The 24489-nt window shown below is 42.2% G+C and overlaps 1 protein-coding gene across 1 annotated transcript in view; it reads left to right on the forward strand.

Annotated features, from left to right (window-relative positions):
- Positions 1–24489, forward strand: part of LOC311046665 (cadherin-13-like) — a 164491-nt gene that overhangs the window by 69299 nt on the left and 70703 nt on the right. The window contains exons 4-6 of the mRNA XM_084059151.1: positions 1051–1164; positions 3423–3575; positions 16985–17129. Coding sequence (XP_083915277.1) covers positions 1051–1164; positions 3423–3575; positions 16985–17129 — 412 coding nt within the window. The remainder of the gene's footprint in view (positions 1–1050; positions 1165–3422; positions 3576–16984; positions 17130–24489) is intronic.

Below are 24489 nucleotides of genomic sequence, written 5' to 3' on the forward strand. Positions count from 1 at the left end.
AACAGTAATAGTAATAGTGTCTCGTTCATAGCCTCAGTGACAGACGTGATTTTCTTCAACCCCTCAGCGAACAGAAGGACCCTGAGTCTGACTGCATCAGTGATCACAGAGGGAACACATTTCTCACAATATAACAACCTTAGCTTTTGTTTGCAACAGCTGTAGGTTGGAAGATGAAATTGTATTATTCTATTGTGTTCCCGAGCATGAAAACAACATTTCAAATGATCTTCCTCTGCATAAACAATAGCCTGGCTTGGTGAAAAGCATGTCATTTTACCTGCTGCCATTTCATGTGCTGGATATGTTTGGTGAAAACCTTGTCATTTTGTGTCTGTTGTTTGGATAAATGTGCCATTCAAAAAATACTATTTATTTTATAAACCATGGACTTTTTATATTTTTCGTCTGATTCGTCTGTTATTTCACCTGTTATGTGTTCCTTTATACTCTATTCTCTCTTATATCCTAAATTCACCCACTCGTTTGCACCTGCAATTGTGTGATGTGACAATTCTGGTCTCTCAATTCATCTTCACTCTCTTCACAGCTCTGCAACTTTTCAATTTGTCAGTCTCTGCGTCAATATACGGTATCTGTGACACTACTAATTACACGAGGAATATCAACTAAACAGTAGATAAAATATTGAAGTATTTCCTTTAGTGCTTGGACACAAATCATTGAGCAATCAAAGGCATGTTGTAATCCGTGGCGTCAGTTCAGCAAAAGCTAAGGTATGGCAAGGTTAGGTTTGCCAACTCCTAGAGATTAAATTAAGGGACACCTATCCTTTTTTGGGAGGGGGTCAACCCCCCAAAACCCCCGAAATGCATAGAAAACTATGCATTATGCCTATAACACAATACAAACACAATGGTCTTAGGCCACTATTCATGATTTTTTTTTCTGGAGCCAAAGGTATGGCACCTGCCATACCCAATTGACGCCCCTGGTTGTAATTGTAGGATATTTTTCTCAAGTGCATAACTGCATTCTGTGCGTGTCCGCGTGTGTTTATGTGTAATGTGTTTATCCTCTGTGTTGCAGGAAATCCTGGGTCTTGGTCAGACGCTGTCCTACAGATCTAAGAGATCCCTGCTGGTTCCACCTATGATCGTCACAGAGAACCAGAGAGCCCCCTTTCCCAGGATCGTTGGCAGGGTGAGGAACACATGGGCTGATCATTCACTTCCAACTCCAGTGTAGTCTTAAAGCGAGAGCGCAGTGCAAGTCTGGTGGAGGGCTCGTAACGAGTGACTCATTTCACATCCATTTTCAGGTTGTTCTTCCTCAGCCTCTGTCCCTCAGATGGAGTGAAGTGTCTCATTAAAGGTGACCTCCTTGCAGCCCTGTGATGATGAGACACGGTGGAAACTAGAGAGACCATTTGACATGCTTGACAGATACACAGAGTTGATGAGAATCAGTAGGGGAGCAGGACGGGGTGATTGACATAATGTGTGACATGTGAGCTTATGTGCATGAACTCACCTTGGCATTGATGTGTGTGTGTGTGTGTGTGTGTGTGTGTGTGTGTGTGTGTGTGTGTGTGTGTGTGTGTATGAGAGACAGTAGCGACAGTACTTAACATTGTGTGCATTGATACACACGTGCATATTGCAGTGGTATTATTCAATTACACATTTTTTTCATTGAATTTAATTCAAGTCTGTCAAGACAACAAATATTGCTGCTATTTCAGACATTATTATGTGTATGTGTGTTGTTGAGACACAGATGTGCCATTTTGTTGAGATTATATGGACGGATATCAAAGTGATCCCAATGCTGTTTTTTTGTTTGATATAAATAGTATTTAGTATTTTGCTATTCCTTCTGATCAGAAGAACGGATAAAACATATCCCCACTGGCGATAAAAATGAATGAACACTGTACGTCCGAGCCATTTATGTTGTTGGCATATTATTTGTTATTTTGTAGTATTATTATTGGACACTTGGTGGCGGGCTTTAGATGGCCAGCATAGGGTGTGTGTATATAGGGGCACAGGTGCAGTAATTAGGAAAGGCACAGGTAGCAGGGAGCACAAACAGTTCTTACCAGAGCCACAGAAGCAACAGAGAATCACAGCTACAGAAACCACATGGAATTATGATTAGTACGTCAATTTACATGTCAACTGCAATTCTTCAATCAATCTGGGACATTGGACAGTGGAAATATTGCCATTAGAACCAGAGAGTTGGATATCTAAAGCAGAGGCATGGATTCCCCCCATCCCCACCAGCAAATTGAACCCTGGTTCAATTTGTCCGCATGAACAATCACTCCTGGACTTACCTTGAACTGCACTTGAATCTGCCTGAGCTTTACAGTTACCTTGCACTGCATCTCTCTAATCTCTACACATACATAAATAATGCTATATATATACACACGCACGCACGCACGCACGCACGCACGCACACACACAGTATGTGCTTACAATATGACAGAGTGTTGACTGGCAGCATTATCGTGATCACAGACAGTAGTAGCTGCAGTAGCAACACTGTGGTGGACTGGCTGTAACATGTGGTGTATTTTAGCTGTCGTTTGCTGCTGTGGGTGAATAGTGTGTTTTATAGAAATGATACTTTATTGGCAACTGTTAAAAGCACAATTAAAAGCGCCAAAATGGATCAATCACAAACATGCCGAAGCTCGTTTCCATTGTGTTCCATGTTTTTGCTTTTCGTTGCTGTGTGGGAATCTAACATTTTTTGGTGTGTTTTTGTGTGTTTGTTTGTGTCACCTGCCTGGACCTGTTGCTGTGGTACCTCTGTATGCTGCTAACCACAACAGTCTCATGTGAGTACAGCTATCCAAGTACTCCCCATGGCAGCTCATGGTGAATGTGTCAAATAAAACAATAAATAAAACTAAACATCTCCAGCATCTCCTCATGGCATGTGTTATTGTTTGGTTCCACAGCTTTTTCAGACATCCAAATAATAATAATACTGTAGATAGATTTGTTTCCCTTGTGGAAATTCCAAGCAGCCATTAGGACACAGAAATCACACAATACATAAACAAATCACACGATACATAGACAAATGGTTTACCTTATTGTCTTCCTTATGTTCACACTAGATTTATCACAATGGTATGGTAAGAAAACATCTTGTAGATTAGCAGGTGCTTGTGGTTTGGGTTAATTCCTCCTGAACTTTACAAAAATGTGATGAAATCAAGTGATGACAAATGTAACCAGTTTAGCAATCATATATTTGTAGAAACAATTATGTAAGAACATGTGACTTACATGCACACGAGAGCATATCTCTTAAACAACATACTGTATAATATCTATACTCATATTTACCATATATATTGAGTTGCACTTAAAAAAGTAAGATTACTCCAGCATATAGTATATCAAAAAGGTGCGTGCGTGTGTGTGTGCGTTTCACAGGTGATCTCAGCAGAGAAGAGGGTGAACCATATGTTTCATCTGACAGGCCCTGGTGCTGACCAGGATCCCAGAGGTGTGTTCACCATCGACATGGATACAGGAGACGTGTTAGTCACACGCTCACTGGACCGAGAGGCCATTGACTCGTACCAGGTCAGTCAAATGACTCTCACCATGGACCCTTTAATGTCCTACGAAAAACACTACTTTTCATAGATACCCTACACACAAAGGGACAGCAATCGTGATTGTAATCGTAAAGATTTGGAATTGCATAAGATAAATCTTCCCTGGTGTTAATTTGAATAAAACAACGGGTCATTACACAAGTTTATTCCTGGCACTCTGCCGTTCAACCTGTACGTTCACCAAGTAGTTCTAACTAACGACCAGCCCCTTCCGGTCGACCCCTCACAATAATAGTCTCCCCATTAGCTCACAGTGAACCATATTTCACACTGGTCATAGTTAACAGGAAAAAAATTAACACCTTGCACAACATATTTTCAGATGGGGGTCCATGGCCAAATATTACATATTCATTTGGGGGTGACATGAAAAAGTTTTAGAACTTCAAATTAGGTGATTTGTTACATGATGATGGTTTTCCTGTTACAACAAATCACATTATTCATTAGCACATTGGCATTCTAACCTGCACAGAATGACACATTGCACTAGACTATCATCATGTTGCCATAGAACTGTATGGTTAATCTGTGGAAGAGGATAAGATGGCACTTGAATGAGGAGAGTATGATTTGACAGAGAGGGAGAGAGGATGATGAAGAGAGATGGGATGAGGAAGGAATGCATGAGCAGCTGTTCCTGTTGTCACGACTGAGCTGTAGAGACATGACAAGAATGAGAGATGCAGACAAAAATGCACGTATTTAAAGCTAAATGGAATAAATAACTGACATGCGTGGACAGTATGTTATGGTACAGTGCTGTAAAGAGAGAGAGCGAGAGAGAGACACTGATTAATCAGGGGAATATGCCTATTTGGCCTAGTCGGGAATCACCAGCTCTTCCCAATTTAGTCCAGACCTCCCTGCTCCATCCGCCGATACCTGTCAACAGACAGCAGAGAAAGACACACCCTGACAGGCACAGCAGGGGACGTGACACTGTAAAGTAACGATAAGCTCCACCCACCAGGTGCCTGTCAACAGACAAGTGAAAGACACCCCGACAGGCACAGCAGGGGCGTGAAACTGTATTGTAAAGTTTCAGTACCAGCCTAATATGCACAGGCTGGTATAAGAACCTACCTACGGTATATTGTTCATCTTCTGACGCACTTTCTCTATCTCTGTCTCTGTCTCTCTCTATCTCTCTGTATGTCTGTCTCCCTCTTTCTCTACCTCCCACTCTCTGTACCTACTTGAACCCTAGCATCCCTATTCTGGGTCTAACATTCGCTGGAAAAAGCCAATGTACAAGCTCACAATGCGTACAGAGCAAATCCCGGTCAACTCGTTATTAGTTTACCAAGTGTAGAGGGTTTAAGTGCATGGGTACAGCGTTTACAGCTCCCTGTCAGGCTTTTCGTCTCAGAAATGTGTGTACTCTACTTGAAGCACACAATGACCACTTTTAGTGACTTATAAAGGCAGGCAGGCAGGCAGGCAGGCAGAGAGTGCACTTTTCTAGTTTATTGTGCTTTGGCAACACATGCCAAATGTCATGCCAATAAAACGTTTAATTGAATTGAGAAAAAAAAGAACAAGAAACAGGATAGAAACAGGTAAAAGAAATCCCCCTGCAGGGAGCTGCATGTCAATCTATTGATCTATGATGTTCACTGATAATCAATACAGAGCTTTTCTAATATGTGATTAAGCTGTGTCATCGTTGGGTAATGACTTTGTCAATACGCTGCATCAATTGTCTTTTGTAAACACAGCCAAGCAGTCAAGGTCACATTGAGCAACTCCTCATCATCTTTCCTTCATCCTCTGTTTTCCCTCTCCTCCCCACATTCTCCTCCCTTTCTTACAATTGATTGTGACTGGTGTATTTATATCCTAACTAATAATATTGAGAGTGATATTATTAGTTCTGGCAGGTTGAGTCAACAAGATATGCAATGATTGCAAATAATTTTCACATTTGTTGTTTGGACAGCATGTTAAAATGTGACGGTTATGGTGTGACATTATTTTGTAATTTTTACGCTCTCATAGTTACTGTAAATGAACACTCTGAACTTTACAGTGTCTTTGGAGGCAGTAGCTAGCTTCTGTCAGTCAGAATTCAAGTGCAGCAGTACACAACATAAATAATGCAAATCACATAAAGTGCTGCATAACTGCAGAACGATAACAACAAGTAGAGGTCGGGCTAAGGAACGACATGAAGCCTATTACAGGAAACTTGGAAGCGAGCAATGCAGACCAAAAAACTAAAAACCCTCTAACAAAGTCAATATTTATTGTGGAACAGCAAACAGACACAGCGATCAGCTGGACCACATGCTCACAAGGATTTAATGTCAAACATTATTTTATGATTACACTCAATTAGGATGAAAATGACTGTTAATGAGATGGAAAATGGAGGGGAAGAGAGAGGGGAGTGGAGACGGAGAGAGCAGGAAGGAGGCTTATCGCCGTGGTTACAACGAGCTACAGTATGGGGTTGAGGTCTGATTGGCTTATAACAGAGTAAGAACAGAATATGAAAAGCTAAATGACAGTCTTGTTTATAGGGGTTGCAATGTGACCTGCTGTATTGCACGTGCAGTATATTTTCTCTACTGTATGTGACAGCATTGGAGATGCTGGAATGTTTGGCTTAGGACAAGCATACAATACGTGTAATAAGCAATGCACTGGCAAGTGTTTTACCATCTGAATTGATTTTTTGTAAATTCTTATTTACTGCGTAACTATCTGGTAACAGTGCAGGCTGTGAAAATCTGAATTTGGTGAATTTCTGCTGAAGCATAACCAGCTTTATATTTGAATACTTTTCTCTTTGATTGGCTGCAATGCGTTTTGAATAGTTTTCATGGGCTGCTGGTCTAATGCAATTTCAACTGACAAAGGGTTATATGAGCAGCAGTATATGAGCTAGTGGAAATGAAAGAAACCTGGACGTTACTGCATTATGAATTGACATTGATATGTCTTTGAAATTGGCGCCTGCTTAGATAGAAGACATATTTTACATTTGACTTAACTTGAACTTTGGCTTCTGAAAAAGTCAGCTGGGTACTGGCTGGGTTTCTTTGGAACTGAGAGCTCAGTGTTGCAGTCAATGTGATGTCTTATGACAGCAGATCTGAAAAGCACCACCCTCTGTTCCTTCTCTCCCTCGTTCTTTTCACTACCTGTCTGTCATGTCACAGCACATGGTGACATAGAGAAGACTCCCTGAAGAACTTATGAGCCTGGCCTTTTGTGCAGCGCCTTGTTTTGGATATGTAAATTTGTCTCCATTAAGAACACACTAAGCTCCCCTGTAGTCACAAAGATGGCAGCAAGAACTCAGGGCAGCATGTCTCGTCTATGAATTTGAAGTTGATAAGAAGTGCTTCAGGCTTTTCAGTTTTGCAGATGTGGCACATATTTTACTCTGTTCCACAATTTTTCATTATGTTGCTTTACAGGATTTGATCAGAATTCTTGTACCTCGCAGTACAGTACATGCAGCTCTGATTGAGCCTCATATAAAACGAGTTGTTTAATCAACTTTTACAATGTGTGCGTGTGTGTGTCACCTGATATAGCCAATAGCTGTGAAATTCTTCGTACTCCAAGCTTTCCTCAACAGTATGAAGTAAACATAATAAGTTGACATGCAAGGTAAAAGGGCTAAATAATGATGTGTGTGTGAGCGTGCATGTGTGTGCACGCGTCTGTGCGTGCATGTTTCTGTGTCAGATATTCCAAAAGCATATGGGAAGGTTATTTAGAGGCATGGAAACCACATGATATAAATGTATATATACAGTATATTAATATAGTATATAAAAAGGAAAATATATAAAATATAATATAAAAAAACATCTTCAAATTCATCATGCAATAAAATAAATGGGGTTGGCAAGCAGGGCGCTGACTTATGCAGGAGTGGCGTGAAGTATTAGCATGCGCACACACAAGTAACATTTGTCTCATCTACTTTAATTACTAACATTATCAACGTCTACAATCCTGTTCTTGAAGTGAAATTTAAAAATGAGTAAACCTACCAATGGCAACACATAGAGTGGCACCATACAAATGTAATATTTGGATGCATTCGTAAATATGCTCGAATCTGCTCCGATTTCAGAGCGCCCTGGTGTTGCCGTCATAGAGCGATCTGATCAGTTAATTTATGAACGTCATCTTTTGAAATGCATTCAACTGAACATTAATTCATCCTGTGTGTAAACGTTATTATAACCTTTGATAGATTAAAAAATATGTGTCATATTTTTATCATTTTGTAATGTCATGTTGAAATCACATTGACCTTTTGGAACATTATTATGGCCTTTAAGTGTCATACTGTGTCTTGTTATCCTTATCTGTAACGGACCACACTGTACAGAGCTGACAAGCTGAAAGAAGCGCAACCTCAGCTGAATTTCTTGCAGCGTGTTTAAACTTCTGTCCACGTGTTTCTCCATGAGGATGTACAGTAATGCATTACCTAAACTCAAAGATAAGAAAAGTGTATAAGAACTGAATGATTTTCAACTGTACTCCAGAAAGCTTTCTCTGAAATAAACCCTCGTTTGAACTCCAGTGCTTTTGCTCCTATCTGGCTCCGCATTCCTTACTATTATCATTTTGTATTTTGAATACTCTAGTCCAGAGTACCAAAGAAGGCTCAACCATCTCATTGTTGTCACTCGGATGCTTGGAAAACCAGTTTTAAGTTTTCGCTTGAAGTAGAGTATATTTCCAAATCCAAAAAGCGTGTAATGGGGTGGCACCTGGGGTGGCCAGTCAGATTCCAGGGGTGGTCTAACTGTGTCACCCCAGGCCTATATACATTATAAGCAAGACTACAGCACATGTATACTGTACATGGACAGACCAGTACATACACCCATCACCCTCTGGGTAATGTTCTTTCCATGTACGGTAGGTGTGACTCTATGTTCATGAGGGCTGAGACAGTTGAAGCTTGTTGTTCACATCCCACTCCTGTTTTCTGCTTGACTGGACTGTAATGTCCTGAGCTTTAGAGAGCAGAGGTTACGCTGCCCTGCACACACCAAGATAAAGCACACACACACACACACACGCACGCGCACACACACACACACACACACACACACACACACACACACACACACACACACACACACACACACACACACACACACACACACACACACACACACACACACACACAGCACTCCACTGAGTAAACAAAACCAAAAAAAAGACATAAATAACTGCACGACTCTCTCTCTGTGTCCTCACAAACGCATGCAATGAGCCTGCTACGCTCAATGCTTGCCGCTTGTGGCCGGGTTGTACTAGAGATGGACAGAAACAGACTATTGTATGGAAACCGTACCGAATATATTGATAACAAAGTTTTAAACCAGCTGTTGTAGAGGTAAAATTATTCAAGATTGGGCAACTCCATGGCCTATTTCTTGATTAAAATGTATAGATGTTTACAGACAAGCTGTCAGTGTATGTGTTTCTCCTCTCTGCCTGTCAACAGTCATGCCGGGGATGACTTTATGCCTGAACCTGTCTGGAACATGGAAAAAAATGTATCCCGCGATTTTCGTAACCAATATTTTCACCCAGTGCCAATTGCCTAAGCTGTAATCCTGGGCGCTACTCTCCCTCTGCCAGCCTGGGGAGAGCCCCGAACTGAGCTCATGCTTCCTTCAATGCAGTTTCCCCCGGTAGGACGTAGCGCGTGGAAGGAACACGTTATTCCAACCAGTTCCTTTCCCCTCCATCAGGCGCCCCGCTGACCAGGGGGAGGCAGTATAGAGACCAGGATTACTGCATGTTTTTGTGAGGGTACCTACTACCTACCCTAGGGGACACGGGGAGAACATGCAAACTCCACACAGAAAGGCCCTTTCGCCAACCCCACCTAGGGTATGGGCACTGATCACTCGGAGGAGAGGACACGCCCACAGCGTCCCCGGCGGGAATCGAACCCAGGACCTTCTAGCTTTGAGACGACAGTGCTACAGACTGTGCCACCGTGCCCTCACAACTGTGCTTTTAATGGCAACATATGACTGGGTCTGCTATCCAGATAATAGGATAAATAATCCAGATGACCCCTGACTATTATATAGACTTGTGTCACGTGAGCAGAATAAGAAAAAATCATGAATTAACTAAATAAAAATATACGGTCCGCAATGAGCTCGCGGATCGACCGGTTATTTCGACGAGCGACACCGCCTTGCGACAGAACGCAAAACAGCCTTGAAATGGGAGCTACTAGGCACTAAGTTAATCGGCTAACCAGGTCCCGGTGGTAGCTCAGGTAGACCCCGTCCGGCCCCAGCTTCAAGTAGAAAAAAGACCCCGGCCACCGGGGTGTCCTACTCCGGCCCCCGGCCTCGGCCATTATCAGTAGCACACACAATCTACACACATCAAGATGGCAGTTAAAACAAAAAAAACTAAGATCAAATGGATTAATCACCACAGACATAAAAAGACATGTATTCTAAGGTCTGCTGTGCAACATGATTCAAAACGTGATTAAAAACTGTCCAATGTTATGTACTGTATACTCACCCTCCCCCATGGTCATTGGCCAAGTCTAGAGAAAAGATAATACATCAAAGTCTTAATTTAGAACTTGCAGTGTACATAGGGTGTAAATCCAGTAAGCTTCTCAGAATGTCCCATTTTGATCAATAAATACTGTTTTTTTGTTACCACCGCGCTCTGACTTCTCTGGTGCGATATCCTCTTAGATTAACAACATTTATAAAGGAAATGGGTTGCACTCAGAGTGGCAAGAGTGAGTTTTCTCTTTTATTGTTTCTTACATCATGTAACCACACCACTCTGAGTGCAACCCATTTCCTTTATAAATGATCAAGAAATACTAACATCATGACATGAACTGATTTTTATGTACGTTAAAGATAAGAAACAAGGTTATGGCAGAGAGAGACGGAGAGAGAGAAATACATTCCCATCTTTTGATTTGCTTTATGACCTAGTAGAAACTCTCCCACTCATCTGTAGAACTACTTTATTACACAGCACCCACAAACAGTTTGATGGGTGCTGGTCATGACATGGAGTTTTTACTGTGATACAGCATGTAACTGAACCTGGTGTCATACTGTAGGAATAGTTAAACATGGTCATTCTTTCATGCTCAGTATACAAATCACTCACTGTACTGTATGTTCTTATGTGAAACGTTATAAACAACACACAAAGCTGATGTGTTGTACCTTCTTAGGCTGTTTAGTGCTTCATAGGCTGTTTAGACACCAGGGAGAGTATTTGTGACTCTTTTAACAGGATTATTTCTTATCTGGCCAGGCAGCCAGCCTCTATCTCATCTCAATACATTTAACTCCCACATTCATTTCCCTCCTTCCACCCTCCTTCCTGTGAAGACCATTTATTTAGATCCTTTTCTCATCATAAGTTTTTCACTAACTTTGATGCAATGGAAAACATTACAATGTCCAGCTGAATGTAAAGGCTGCATGGAAGGACCCTGGGTCTTCCATCTTGACTAAAATAATTTGTCACACACTTTAGCCAATCATAACAAACATTATGTATATTATGCTTATTCATTGAGCAGTTTTCTTTAAATAGCACTATTAAGGTATCATTTCATCTCAGAAAATCTCTCTCTTACAATCTTTTTCTCACACTCTCTGATATATTTGTCTCTCCTTTCAAGGCAGTATGGTAAGAGCATGTCATAGAAATACACAGACTTTGAATATTATTCTCCAGACATCTTAATGTCGGTGGATTCTGTGGGGAGACATTTGGGACTGTAGCAGATGTGGACAGTACTGGTTCTCAGTGGACGTTTACTAGAGAAGCAGCTGCCTTGAGGTTTAGGCTCTGAGAGGAACAGAGGAAAGAGAAAATGCAACCGTGTGTGTGTGTGTGTGTGTGTGTGTGTGTGTGTGTGTGTGTGTGTGTGTGTGTGTGTGTGTGTGTGTGTGTGTGTGTGTGTGTGTGTGTGTGTGTGTGTGTGTGTGTGTGTGTGTGTGTGTGTGTGTGTGTGTGTGTGTGTGTGTGTGTGTGTGTGTGTGTGTGTGTCTTTCTCTCCAGTGGTCCACTGGCTGAAATCAAACTGATGTGAGGTCAATCAGTTTTCAGTGTATAAAGTGCCATTCACACTGAGCACTATCATTCACCATTGCATTTGTTATAGTGCTCAGTGTGAATGGCCTTTTATAGGAGAACATTCTTTGTATGCTTGCTGTGACCTAAACAACATGGATACGTGAGCACTGTGAAAGTCAGTGAGGAAAGGCTCAGTAGAGAGAGTAGCAAACAGTGGAACTGAATGTCAATGTATAAAGGAGCGTATTGAAAGAACTTACAATACAATAATTCCAATGGTTTCATTCCTGACGGCTAATCACAACTTCCTGACCCTGATTTAGTGGTTCAGGGTTTCAATTCTAAATGCACTCTAAAGACACCTTTACTCCCGTGATGCCTCCTTGCCTCCCACAATGCCTCCTTCCCTGCCTCCCACACAATGATCTGACCAATCAAGAGACATCCTCTCCCTAGCGTATAAACTTAAGACAGCTCAGAGTGTCACAGTGAGCACATAATCCTCCTCCTCGTTTCTTCCAAGGTAGAGGATTGAGAGGAGCTCGATGGCGGGTGGTGGAGGTTCTGATGAAATAGCCTGAGCCCACAGGAGGGGTTTAGAAACACGTGGAATTATTCACCTGAGCCCTGCTGGAGAGCAGCTTCCCTGGGATCTTAAGAACACGGCTGGCAAACCAGTAAGAAGTCATTCAGAGTGCCATTGCCCTCCCCCCAGACGATGGCTACTTGAGCGGCTCTGGAGGAGATGATTGCTGAGTGAATGTGAAATGAAGCGATTGCGGAGATTGGTTCCATATGCATGATTCTGACCCGGTTCAGCATTTCCCGTTCAGTCATTGTATTCAGTCATCTGGATTCACGCTGAGATGAAGTAGGCTCCGTTCCAACCACCTGTCCTCAATCTGTAAGACAATAAACTGAACCTTCAACCACACCTACATTTTGAATCCCTTTAATGTATTCAACCTGACTGCTCATCCAGCTGTGTGTGTGTGTGTGTGTGTGTGTGTGTGTGTGTGTGTGTGTGTGTGTGTGTGTGTGTGTGTGTGTGTGTGTGTGTGTGTGTGTGTGTGTGTGTGTGTGTGTGTGTGTGTGTGTGTGTGTGTGTGTGTGTGTCTCGATCTGAAAAGTAATAAAATAATACTTCACAAAAATGAAGCACTTCAGAATAATCCTTGTTAACATTTATTGGCTCAGCTGTCCAGCAATAAATCAATATAGGCTACTCACAGGTCATATACTGTAGCAACATAATATTAAGTGGTGAGTGCAGTCGATGCGTCGGTGTAGTTAGAGCCAGCTTTGGGACAGTCGATTAAGCTTTTGTGGTGATCTTGCACAGTGTCCTCATAGCACTTTTCAATTAGGTGTGATCCGTTTAATCCATTTTTATGATTAGCTCCGTGGTTTTACCTGCACAAGTCCCAATAATCTCACAGTGACAACTTCACGACAAACAAGTGTGTTATTTAGGCATCTACTGTATGTTGGATCTTCAAATGCGTGGGTACCTTGTTTTCGTTACTATACAGAACTTCTCAGAGAGAGAGAGAGAGAGGGGGGGAGAGAGAGAGAGAGAGAGAGAATTATGTTTTCCGGTATTTGTCATTTAAAAAAATCACACCCTGTGTGAAGGTAGCGGCGCCTTTGAATACATTATGTCATCGATATGTGTTTATAATGTGTTTATAGCCATGTGTCATGTGAAGCTTGACCAATCACTTTGTTGACGGGTCTGACCAATCAGAGCGTCGACGACAGATAAAGTTAAATTGAGGATCTAACTTTAAATAACTTACCTAGAAGGAGACTTTAGCCAAATAAAAATATATACAAAAAAAAACATGAGGAAATAAAAAATAAACCTTGACATCATAGTGATGTCATGAATAGTCCCCTTGCCTGACAAATCACAACCTTGACGGGCCTGACCAATCAGAACCTTGACGGGCCTGACCAATCAGAACCTTGACGGGCCTGACCAATCAGAACCTTAACGGACTCTTGGATTCTCGATCGTCTCTATCAAACCATTCTGTCATAACGGATGACTGGGTCCCGAACTCAGACTTTCTATACATTCACCCTTCATCTGTTCTTGTATCTTTCTCTTTCTATTCGTCATATTAACTTTAAATAACTTACCTAGACGGAGACTTTAGCCAAATGAATAATAAGATGAAGTCATTGTCATCGTTTATATAGACATCGAATTCTATATTCATGACATCATAGTGATGTCATGAATAGTGACCAATCACAACTTTGGCGCACCTGACCAATCAGAACGTTGACGCACCTGACCAATCAGAACGTTGACGCACCTGACCAATCAGAAAGTTGGCGCACCTGACCAATCAGAACGTTGACGCAAAAGCCAGGCATAGAGGGCTAATATCCGCTCTATACCTAAAGGTATAGAGCGGCTAGCGCCGCTAAAAAAAACAGTCAATACCGGTCATTAAAACGTGATCTCTGGTACATACAGAACATAATCTACAATTGCCTAGCGTACAGTATCTGTATGCTCTATGGTTGCTTTCACATTTAGTCTGTTATCTGTCTGTGTGTAGATCCAGACAGAGACTGATAGGATGTATTAGATGATGGATGTAACCATTAAACCTCAGCTCCATGCGTGTCATCACTGTCATTACATCATGTGATCAGGGCACTGTAGTGGTGGAGAGACAATGCATTTTGGGAGAGTAAAACAGATGAGTCATGCGATAGCAAGGTAGGATGATGTCATTCATTGCTGATAAGGTTTGGTAATGGGGTTATCTCTCTCTGGCGTATTTGTCTGGTCTTGCTCTAGAGGTAAAGGGGATTTCAGATTCACATTTAGATTGAAATGGAAGTCGTGTCATTACTTAATTAGGCCGGACAGTACAGGATACAGAACCATGATGTCACCGGGGGAAATGTCATGTGCAGATAAAAGAAGATACAGCAGATAAGATGTCCATTTGGTCTGGGGCTACAGATCCACGGACACCAGTAGGTTCTAACACTCACACCTCTTAAAGTGAGCACCCTCTGGTGGTCTGAAGGAGTACTATAGGTTTCCGTATGGAGTAGTTCCATTACAGAGATTCCTTGGTTCGTATAATTTTCGAGATTAAATTGTTACATTGTGATATATATATATATATCACCAGGAGGCTTAGCGCCTGAATTTATAGAATGTGCAATAAGCAACATTGGTTTGAGCAATCTGTACAGGAATAATTACATTTTATTTAGTTTTCACTCCTTTGTTTTTATTTTTGTTGCTATTGCCCATGATCTTGTTTATGACACTGACAGCCTTCAGGAAAAAAAGCACTTCCTGAGCCTTGAGGATAGAAATATCCTGTTATATTTTTTATACAACTAGATTCTGCCAATCTGTCAGGAAGCTTGCCTTCTCCAAAATGGCGCCCGAGATACAGACGCCTCAGAGCCGGAGGAGGCGTCTACCTTTATGTCTATGATTGAGACACCTCAAATGCTTGCCAGTTCGCATCGTCACAAACCGTCTGTTTCTGGTGTGTTGCCTGTCTTTCGTAATCCTTTTTGCTCCTCTCAAGCGACTGCTGTCATAAATATCCAGCACGTACAGGAGGGGGTTCCATGTGGTACGCTCAGCTGAACGCACCACCTTCTGTAGAACTCGCAGATCCGGCGGGGAATGTCTTATTTACATACCATACAGTGTTGGCCCCATCAGTATGCTCTGGGTGGTAGCAGCATTGCTATTTTATGTGTCATCAAAGAGAACCTCACGTAGTGCCTCTTCCTCAGGGGCCCTGGTCTGTGTTGTCACTGTGGATGTAGCCTTAGACATACCTATACCTATACCTAGACGCCACAATGACCGCTGGGGCCGTACGTCAATGTCACCGTCACACTGGGGGCAGCCAGAAATATGTCTTGAGTTGTATACAAGTACCTGAGACTGTTAAAATCTACATAAGATAAGGTGTTTTATTATGAAAACCGATATTTTTATTTATTTAACATCACATAAAATCGGTTGAGAATTCAGCGAGTTATTGGCTTTATTGTCTCCACCAGAGGTGGAGAGTATGTTTTCGTCTCCGTCCTTCCGTGTGTCCGCCAAGCTAACATTGGTCAAGCTTCACGTGACACGTGACAATATGTTGAAAGGGTGTGCTTTGATTGGCTAGCGAGACGCATGACGAAATAGAAACCTAGAAATAGGTGTGTCACTTCAAAAAATAATTTCTATTTTTTGAAGTGAGCTTCCATCAGCCAAGCTAGCATTGGTCTTGGTCAAGTGACACGTGACAATATGTAATATAAATAGGTAAGACAGGATTAATCAGGAACAGTACTGGCGGAGACCTGTGCTCCGAGGAGCACATTTTCTAGTTATAATTGTGTAGAGACCTCCTGCTTCAATGGACATACATGGGGAAAATGTGTATGCGGAGGCATGGATTGACCCTCTTAATATGGTGGCTGTGATGTCGTATCGCTCTAATGAGCATCAGCAGCCAATGTGGTATATATATGTATATCGTCTCTTTCGGGTGGAAACCTCATATCTCCAAAACGGTTAGTTTTCGGGATTCTAATAAAAAAAATGCAAAAGTAACAGATCTACAAGCTCAAAACGCGTCACTTCGTGCCGCGTTTTGAGCTTGTGGATCTGGTACTTTTGATGCTTTTCTGTGACGCTGTAGTATGATTAAGTGGGGCATTAATTTACGAAAAAACACAAAAAGATAACTTTTTATTTTAACATTTAAACTTTTAAAAAGAGACGATATTATGGATGTAGCACCAGCCTCTCCCTCAGGGGGTGGGGTCAGTGTCACTGGGGATGTAGTACTCTACTCAAGAATTATATTTCTATCTCCTCTGTGCTTTACCTCCCTCCCTCTGTTGTTCCACAATTAAATGGACCAAATGCTGGAATCACTGTTTATTTTCTGTGTTCTCTTTATATAAAAATGTTTGCATTCAAACATTAAAATAAAATAAGAAAATATTGTTCAAACAGACTTGTCAGCAGTCGTGAAGTTGTTATAGCTTAACAAGCTAGAATGTTTTCACAATAATGAGCCCTGGACTGTGCACAGAACTTTCAGCGAAAACACAACATCATCATTTATAGAAAGAGGATTATAAGAGAAACATTAAGTCTGCTCTTCTTTCATAAGTGAATTGAACTAAATGGACTTAACTGAGTTGACATAAACTTTGTTTGAACACTAAACAGTAAATTAGATCAAATCAGCTGAGCTTAACCAAATCGTTGAATCTTGTCTGTCTTCTCTCTCCCCTCAGCTGGAAGTTTCTACTATAGATCTGAATGGTAACCTGGTTGAAGGCCCAGCAATTCTAGTTGTGACTGTCATCGACCAGAACGACAACAGGCCAATCTTCAAAGAGACAAGCTACACAGGACAGGTGCTGGAAGGATCCCCTACAGGTAGGTGACACTGGCCTGATGATATGAAATATATAACTCTGACTATCATCTTTATGGAAGTAATTGCTGATTTTGTGGGCAGGCAGTTTTGCATTGTGTCTGCACTGATTATCAGAGCTCAATGATAATGTAAAATGTGATTTCTATTGTGTAAGAACAAGATGTGCCATGATGAGTGTGACATTAGTTTCAAGAGGTCTTCAGTACCTGCTACCCAATCCAGTTTGTTTATCTACTACGCCACTAGAGAGGCTTCGATTTTCAAGATGTTTTATAGACACTGTGTCTTGAGGTAAGGGTTATAATTATATAAATCTAAATCTACAAAGTAGCCTATCTTAACGACTAGTAATAATTACAAACCAATCTGTTTCTGATCGATATTTTTATTGATTAAGTACAGAAACGTTTTTAAATTTAAACTTACTTTAGTACATTTACTCAAAGCATGTACACAGTACATTCCATACAGTGGATAGATATAGTTCTTGCGTGAGGTGTCTGTCTGTCTGTCTGTCTGTCTCTCTGTCTGTATGTGCCTCTGCAGCTGTCTCTGCCAGCTGTTTGTTGACTCCGAAGCGCCACCCTGTGGCTGCATTTGAAACTACATTGCATGGCCTACATGTGTGAAGCTGGGGTAGAGAGTGACATGAGTGAGAGAAAAAAAGCTGTGTGAAACACGCCACTATGAATAGGCACCAACTCTATGGTCACCCATGTTAGTTGCCACAAAAAATTGTTGCATTACACTAACATGTTACTTTCTAACGCATTAGTAACACTATTACCAACATAAATAATGTTATTTCTAGAGAGAGAGAGAGAGAGAGAGAGAGAGAGAGAGAGAGAGAGAGAGAGAGAGAGAGAGAGAGAGAGAGAGAGAGAGAGAGAGAGAGAGAGAGAGAGAGAGAGAGAGAGAGAGAGAGAGAGAGAGAGAGAGAGAGAGAGAGAGAGAGAGAGAGAGAGAGAGAGAGAGAGAGAGAGAGAGAGAGAGAGAGAGAGAGAGATATTTGGGTCTGATCTGTGAGAGGAAATGATTGGACTGAAAGGTCAAATGGATATCAAAAGTGGCAGGCAATTTTTAGCATGTCATCTTGGTTGTCCCATTACGGTATCTCTCATTATCGACCCACTCACTTTCGCTCATTATGGTATCTCTCTAGGGATGACCAGTTTGATTTTTTTTTCATGACCGTTAGCCGACACTCATTAATGGTTAATTAACAGTTAACTGATACAACACGATTAAAATGCACTATTTATGTCTGTTACTCACTCAGGGTCCCAATTTAGAACCGCCAGGACTGCATTTGCGGTTCTGATACGGCTACAGGAGCACAGTATAACAGAATGTGGTTACATTTAGTCTTTGGTGAGTAAATTATGGAGACCATCTGCCGCTCTGGCCGGTAAGAAAAATGTATTCCTCACACACGCTGTAGAGGTTTTCTGTCACAATCTACCACTTACTATAGATCTGCCGCGCAACCCTCAGGTCAAAATATCAACTTTTCATACAATATTGTACAGTATGTCTCATATCTATCTAATCAGCAAGCCAGTAAATTCCAGAATGAAACCTATTGACTTTGGTAGCCCTGTGGATTTCCCTCTAGTGCTACCCTGTGGCCGTATTCCAATTGGGTGTAAGAAGTAGCATGTAGGGGCTGCTAGTGGGGCTTTTAAACTCTTGACTTGTTCTCCAATTACTTGGGTGAATTGTGTTCAGCCATGGTTATATCATCTGTGCATTCACCGGCACAAATTGGTCAAGAGTTTGATGGAAGGCTGATGAAAATGGTATGAAGAATTATTATTGAGTAAAGAAAATCACAGTGTTTCTCTAAACCATGACTATAATGTAGGTTTTTTTGTGGCCATATGATGGAAATTTTAACTTAACATTCTTAACTTAATTCATTTGTTTCTATGCCTCTGTTCTCTGTTCCCCAGAGATTTTCCTTAACCTTCTTAACTGAGTGATTTTCTTGCAAATTACCCCACTGAGAAAATAAATCTAGGTCTAAATGGGCTTTATGTTACTAGCCATTTCATCAATAAATGTGAATATGACTTTATTTCAATATATTTCTGTGGTTACTCTCTTGTGGGTTTTATATGGTCCCTTCCTTCATTCCAAATCTAAATACTGTCCACATCACTTCTCTTTATTTAAATTTATAGTTAGAATCCCTCTAGAAAAAGGGGTGTGGATCCCCAAAGCCTTGCAGATATGAAGGTGTGCAGAGGGAATCCAAGGTGAAATCATCTCTTGTCTTCCCTGGTGGCCTTTCCACTACATGATTGCTGCCAATATAAAGAATTTCTATTCTCCTCTGCTCCTAGTCGACACTTGGTCCCACATGAACTCTATCTTGATGATCTGTTCCCCTCTCTGGGACGGTGGAGACCTGTTCGTCTCTGTCTCATACTGGAAACCCTCAGAGAGTCCATTCCTCTCTCTCTTTGTTGTCGGGAACAAGACGACATAGCCTTAGGCCTTGCCCAAAAATAAATAGAAAAAGCTATTGCTCTCAGAATTCTCCAGTATATCTGTGGTGTTGTTTCAGTGGACTGTGCTTCCTGACACCAGAACCTTTTTTATAACAGATGTCACTTCCTCTGCAAGAGGCCTTAACTGTAGGAAAAGGCTGGATTTGTGCCAGTATTTTATTACGTTATATTAGTGTAATCTAGTAGAAAGAGGACCCAGCTCAGCAGGTGAACATACTTTTGAACATCTGTTTGTTCTACTCTTTAACAATGTATTGCTCCAGAGATAGTCTCTAATGTGGGTCTACTTCAGAGAATAAAGTGTGGCCAAGTAACTAAGTGACAAGCTATCATTGGATAGACCTTCAAATAACATCAAAAACAGTGGTGGAACAGCAAGCTCAGCAGCACACTTTGTTAAGATGCTAGGAACCCATGATGTGATGATTTGAGCCTGATGTATATATCCCATGATGGGAACATGGGCTCAAATCATCAGATCATCAGGTTCATGGGTTTATTAGGTTTAGGCATAGTTTTAGTGATGTTATGGTTAGGTTTTAAGGCATAGTTTTTTGTGAGGTTGAGGTTAGATTTAGGCATATTTTTTGTGAGGTTTGGGTTAGGGTTAGGGGTAGGCATAGTTTCGTCACCATGCGGTGTCGGGGGGGCGACCCGTCATGTAGCCCTAAAAAGTTTTAGGGCTGCTGCTGACAGAGTTGCAAAATGTGACGCCTTAAATACCTTCTGCGTCTCTGAAACTTAGCTGAAATGTGCTGAAATGTTTACCCCACTGATGGTAATTGTTTATTTGTACTAAACATGTATTAGGACTATAAAACAAAGCCATTCATAGGCTAATTTCCTATAAACTTTAAGTACTTTCAAACTGATTCATTATATTCCACCTTGGTTGGATATACTAAAATGACAAAGAACAAAATTATGTTATTTTGCAGTTTCCCTTTTTCTCACTATGGATTTCTTATAGTGCTTTCCTTTTTATAGCCAATAATTATTACCCCCTTTTCCCCCTCCAAATTTAGACTTTAGCCGATTAATGCACCCTTCCCACACATTTCTGTGTTGCCACTGCTGTTGTACCCTACTGGCTCTCCTGCCAGTGAAGAGTCCCCACCGGGAGGCCATAGTGCCTCCGTACTCCTCCTCCCATTCAACACCCCCTGCTGACAGGTGCATCTCACAGCCCGTAGGAGTCGCTAGTGCGGCGGCAAAGATCACCCTCCCTGCTCGCCTTCCCAGATGCTCGGCCAAGCTGGAGGTGGACAAGTACTTTACCCTTGTGCCACCGTAGCTTCTTAACTCTTTAACTGAGTAGAAGTGTAATAGTGTCACCCCAGTGCCAGCGAAAATGAGTGTTTTTACCTACCTCCCTAACACATCAGAAACGTGGACCAATAGGGGGGCTCATGGACAAGGTCAAAGAGAGAAGGATGAGGTTGGTCACTGTGTCAGGTTCCCAGAACCGATGGGGGGCCCACTGATACTGTGTGAGCCAACCTTAGCCTCAAAACATCAACTGTCTGGGTCTGTCATCTTAGATGAGTGGAACCAATTCAGAAAGAAGGGAATTTGAGTTCCTTCTCCTTTCTTCATAATTTTTGTATTCTGTTTCTGACAGCTTGATAAATGGTTTAGCAATGAAAAATGCATTTAACGCTTGATACAAATAGAATGCTGTCAGATTAAAATTTCCCTGAAGCTTTATGAAAATTGCCTTTTGTGCATTCATTTATCAGGTTCTAGAGTCCTGTGAGGAAACACAGCTTCAGTATTTATGTTGATCTATGTCTTGAAAAGAGAACAGTGAATTGATGGTAGTCATTAAATGCAATCAAATCTATAAAAGTTTGATGTATGATATTCTCAGAATTGTCTGTAACAATGCCAGTGGACTTTAAAGCTACACTCCTGAAGTTTGTTGCCCCCCTCGCCTGACAGAGAGGTTACAGTTAAAAGCGTTGTCTTAAAACATTATAGTTACATTAAGTTAGACTATTAAAGATGAACGAATAATGTTGCACTGCATTCTAGCGCTACTACTGTAATGCAACATGTAAAACCATTGTTTAACAATTCTGCCAATATGTAAGATTACAATGACTTTTCTTTGGCATATGGGCGGCATTGGCTCAGGCAGTTGCCTTGGAATCCGAAGGTTCTAGGTTCGACCCCCGGCTCCACCTGGCTACATGTCAAAACACTGAACCCCTAACTGCTTCTGATGAGCAAGTTGGCGCCTTGCACCAACCTTCCTCCGCCATTGGTGTGTGAATGTGTGTGTGAATGGGAAATACATTGTAAAGGCGCTATACAAATGCAGTCCATTTACACACACACACACACACACACACACACACACACACACACAGACACAGACACAGACACACACACACACACACACACACACACACACACACACACACACACACACACACACACACACACACACAGACACACACACACACACACACACACACACACAGACACACAGACACACAGACACACACACACACACACACACACACACACACACACACACACCAAGAGTCCACACATAGTATCTGTCAGATAATGTCAAAGAATGAAAAGAAGAGTTACCCTGTTTGTTCAATTGTGAAACATTTTCATATATAGGCAATAAAGCTAAACACATAACATCATACTATAATTCTAGTAACCGTCTTGAGTAGGTGAGTAGGTGAAGCGTAGGTGAAGCTAGCCGGTTCTCCTCAGTGGCTGGACCAATTGCTCTGATTTTGCACACAGCCATTGACCATTACCATCTGAACTTAACTGTGAAGCCCGTTTTTCAATTTCATCAAATCTCAGCTTCTTATTAGCGCTTTTGTGTCAAAGAATGTCGCCATGGTTACGGGGCTGCCCAGCTATGGGACGAACTTCCTCCCGGGTTGCCAGATCATGTGCGCATATCCCCCCACGGATGCGTCGACCGGGTATGGTCTAGTTATCATAACACAAGTAAGACGTGCGAACGCGGGAAGCGAACGCAGCTCGAAAATAACATAGCAAGAAGAAATCTAAAACTGTCCTCAAACTAAGGCGTTTTCAACTTGCCATCCGGCCTGAAATATGTACAAATGACATGGAATTCTTAGATATCCCAATAGATGAACTTGTGTAGATGCTTTTAGATGTGTTATTTTTAACTGTAGCTGCTATATTTCTCTCAGAGGAGTGTAATTAGTCACCCAGGGGCAGGCGGATTTCAGCCACACTGTAGTGCACTCTGAGATCTGTCAGCAGCCAATGAGAGCGTGAGTCACATGGGGGCGCGGCTGCACACAGGCAGTGCACACAATACTGCACACAGACGGACACACACACAACCCGAGCACGGTTTCATAGTAAGGTCCACTTGCGCGGAGCCTCCTTCCGCTGCGCTCGCAATTACATATGTTATATTAATGTGTTTTGAACATTTTGCATACGTTATTAATAGGTGTGTAACAATACAGTAACTGTATCGATGCATCATGTTTAATTTCAATGATCCAACTATATAAACACGTAAACAGCATCATATCGTATTGTGTGATTTGTATCGATCTAAAATCGTGTTGCCAGAATCTGTTGTATTGATCCTAAGCACTTGTGCCTTGTAAAGCCACTGTGGAGTGCTGAAGGCTCTGGGTGCTTAGGGTCTGTCTTGGTTGATAAGTCTTTTCAACATTGAGTGGAAGTCTGGGACAGTGCCGAGGGAGTGGCAGACCGGGGTGGTGGTCCCACTTGTCAAAAATGGGGACCAGAGGGTGTTTGCCAATTACAGAGGTATCACATTACTCAGCCTCCCTGGGAAAGTTTACGCCAAGGTACTGAAAAGGAGGGTCCGGCCGATAGTCGAACCTCAGATTCAAGAGGAGCAATGTGGATTCCGTCCTGGTCGACTCTTGCAGGGATCCTGGAGAGGGCCTGGGAGTATGCTTATCCGGTCTACATGTGTTTTGTGGATTTGGAGAAGGTATATGACCGGGTCCCTGGGAGGTTCTGTGGGCGGTGCTGTGGGAATATACTGTAGGGTGAGGGCGACCTGCAATCCTTGCATCCAATCTCTGTACCCAAAGCAAGAGCTGTGTCCATGTGCTCGGGAGTAAGTCAGGATAATTTTCCGGTGGGGGTTGGCCTCCACCAGGGCTGCGCCTTGTCACCTATCCTGTTTGTGATATTCATGGACAGGATCTCGAGGCGAAGTCGTGGCGGAGAGGGTATACTGTTCGGTGAGCTTAGGGTTACTTCACTGCTTTTTGCGGATGATGTGGTCCTGATGGCACCATTGGTCCAAGACCTTCAGCTCTCATTGGATCGGTTCGCAGTCAAGTGTGCGGCGGCTGGGATGAGGATCAGCACCTCCAAATCTGAGGCCATGGTTCTCAGCAGGAAACCGATGGATTGTGCAGTCCAGGTAGGGAATGAGACTTTGCCCCAAGTGAAGGAGTTTAAGTATCTTGGGGTCTTGTTCACGAGTGAGGGGAGGACGGAGCAGGAGATCAGCCGGAGAATCGGAGCAGCAGGAGCGATATTGCAGTCGATGTACCGCACTGTTGTGACGAAAAGAGAGCTGAGCCAGAAGGCAAAGCTCTCGGTCTACCGAGCAATCTTCGTTCCTACTCTCACCTATGGTCATGAAGTGTGGGTCATGACCGAAAGAATAAGGTCGCGGATACAAGCGGCCGGGTGGCTGGCATCTCCCTTAGAGATAGGGTGTGAAGTTCAGTCACCCGAGAGAGACTCGGAGTAGAGCTGCTGCTCCTTCGCTTGGAATGGAGCCAGCTTAGGTGGTTCAGGCATCTAATAGGGATGCCTCCCAAGCGTTTCCCTAGGGAGG

This window comes from Gymnoscopelus microlampas (genome assembly GCF_963454915.1).
Source record: "Gymnoscopelus microlampas genome assembly, chromosome: 6".
In the NCBI taxonomy this organism is placed as follows: domain Eukaryota; kingdom Metazoa; phylum Chordata; class Actinopteri; order Myctophiformes; family Myctophidae; genus Gymnoscopelus; species Gymnoscopelus microlampas.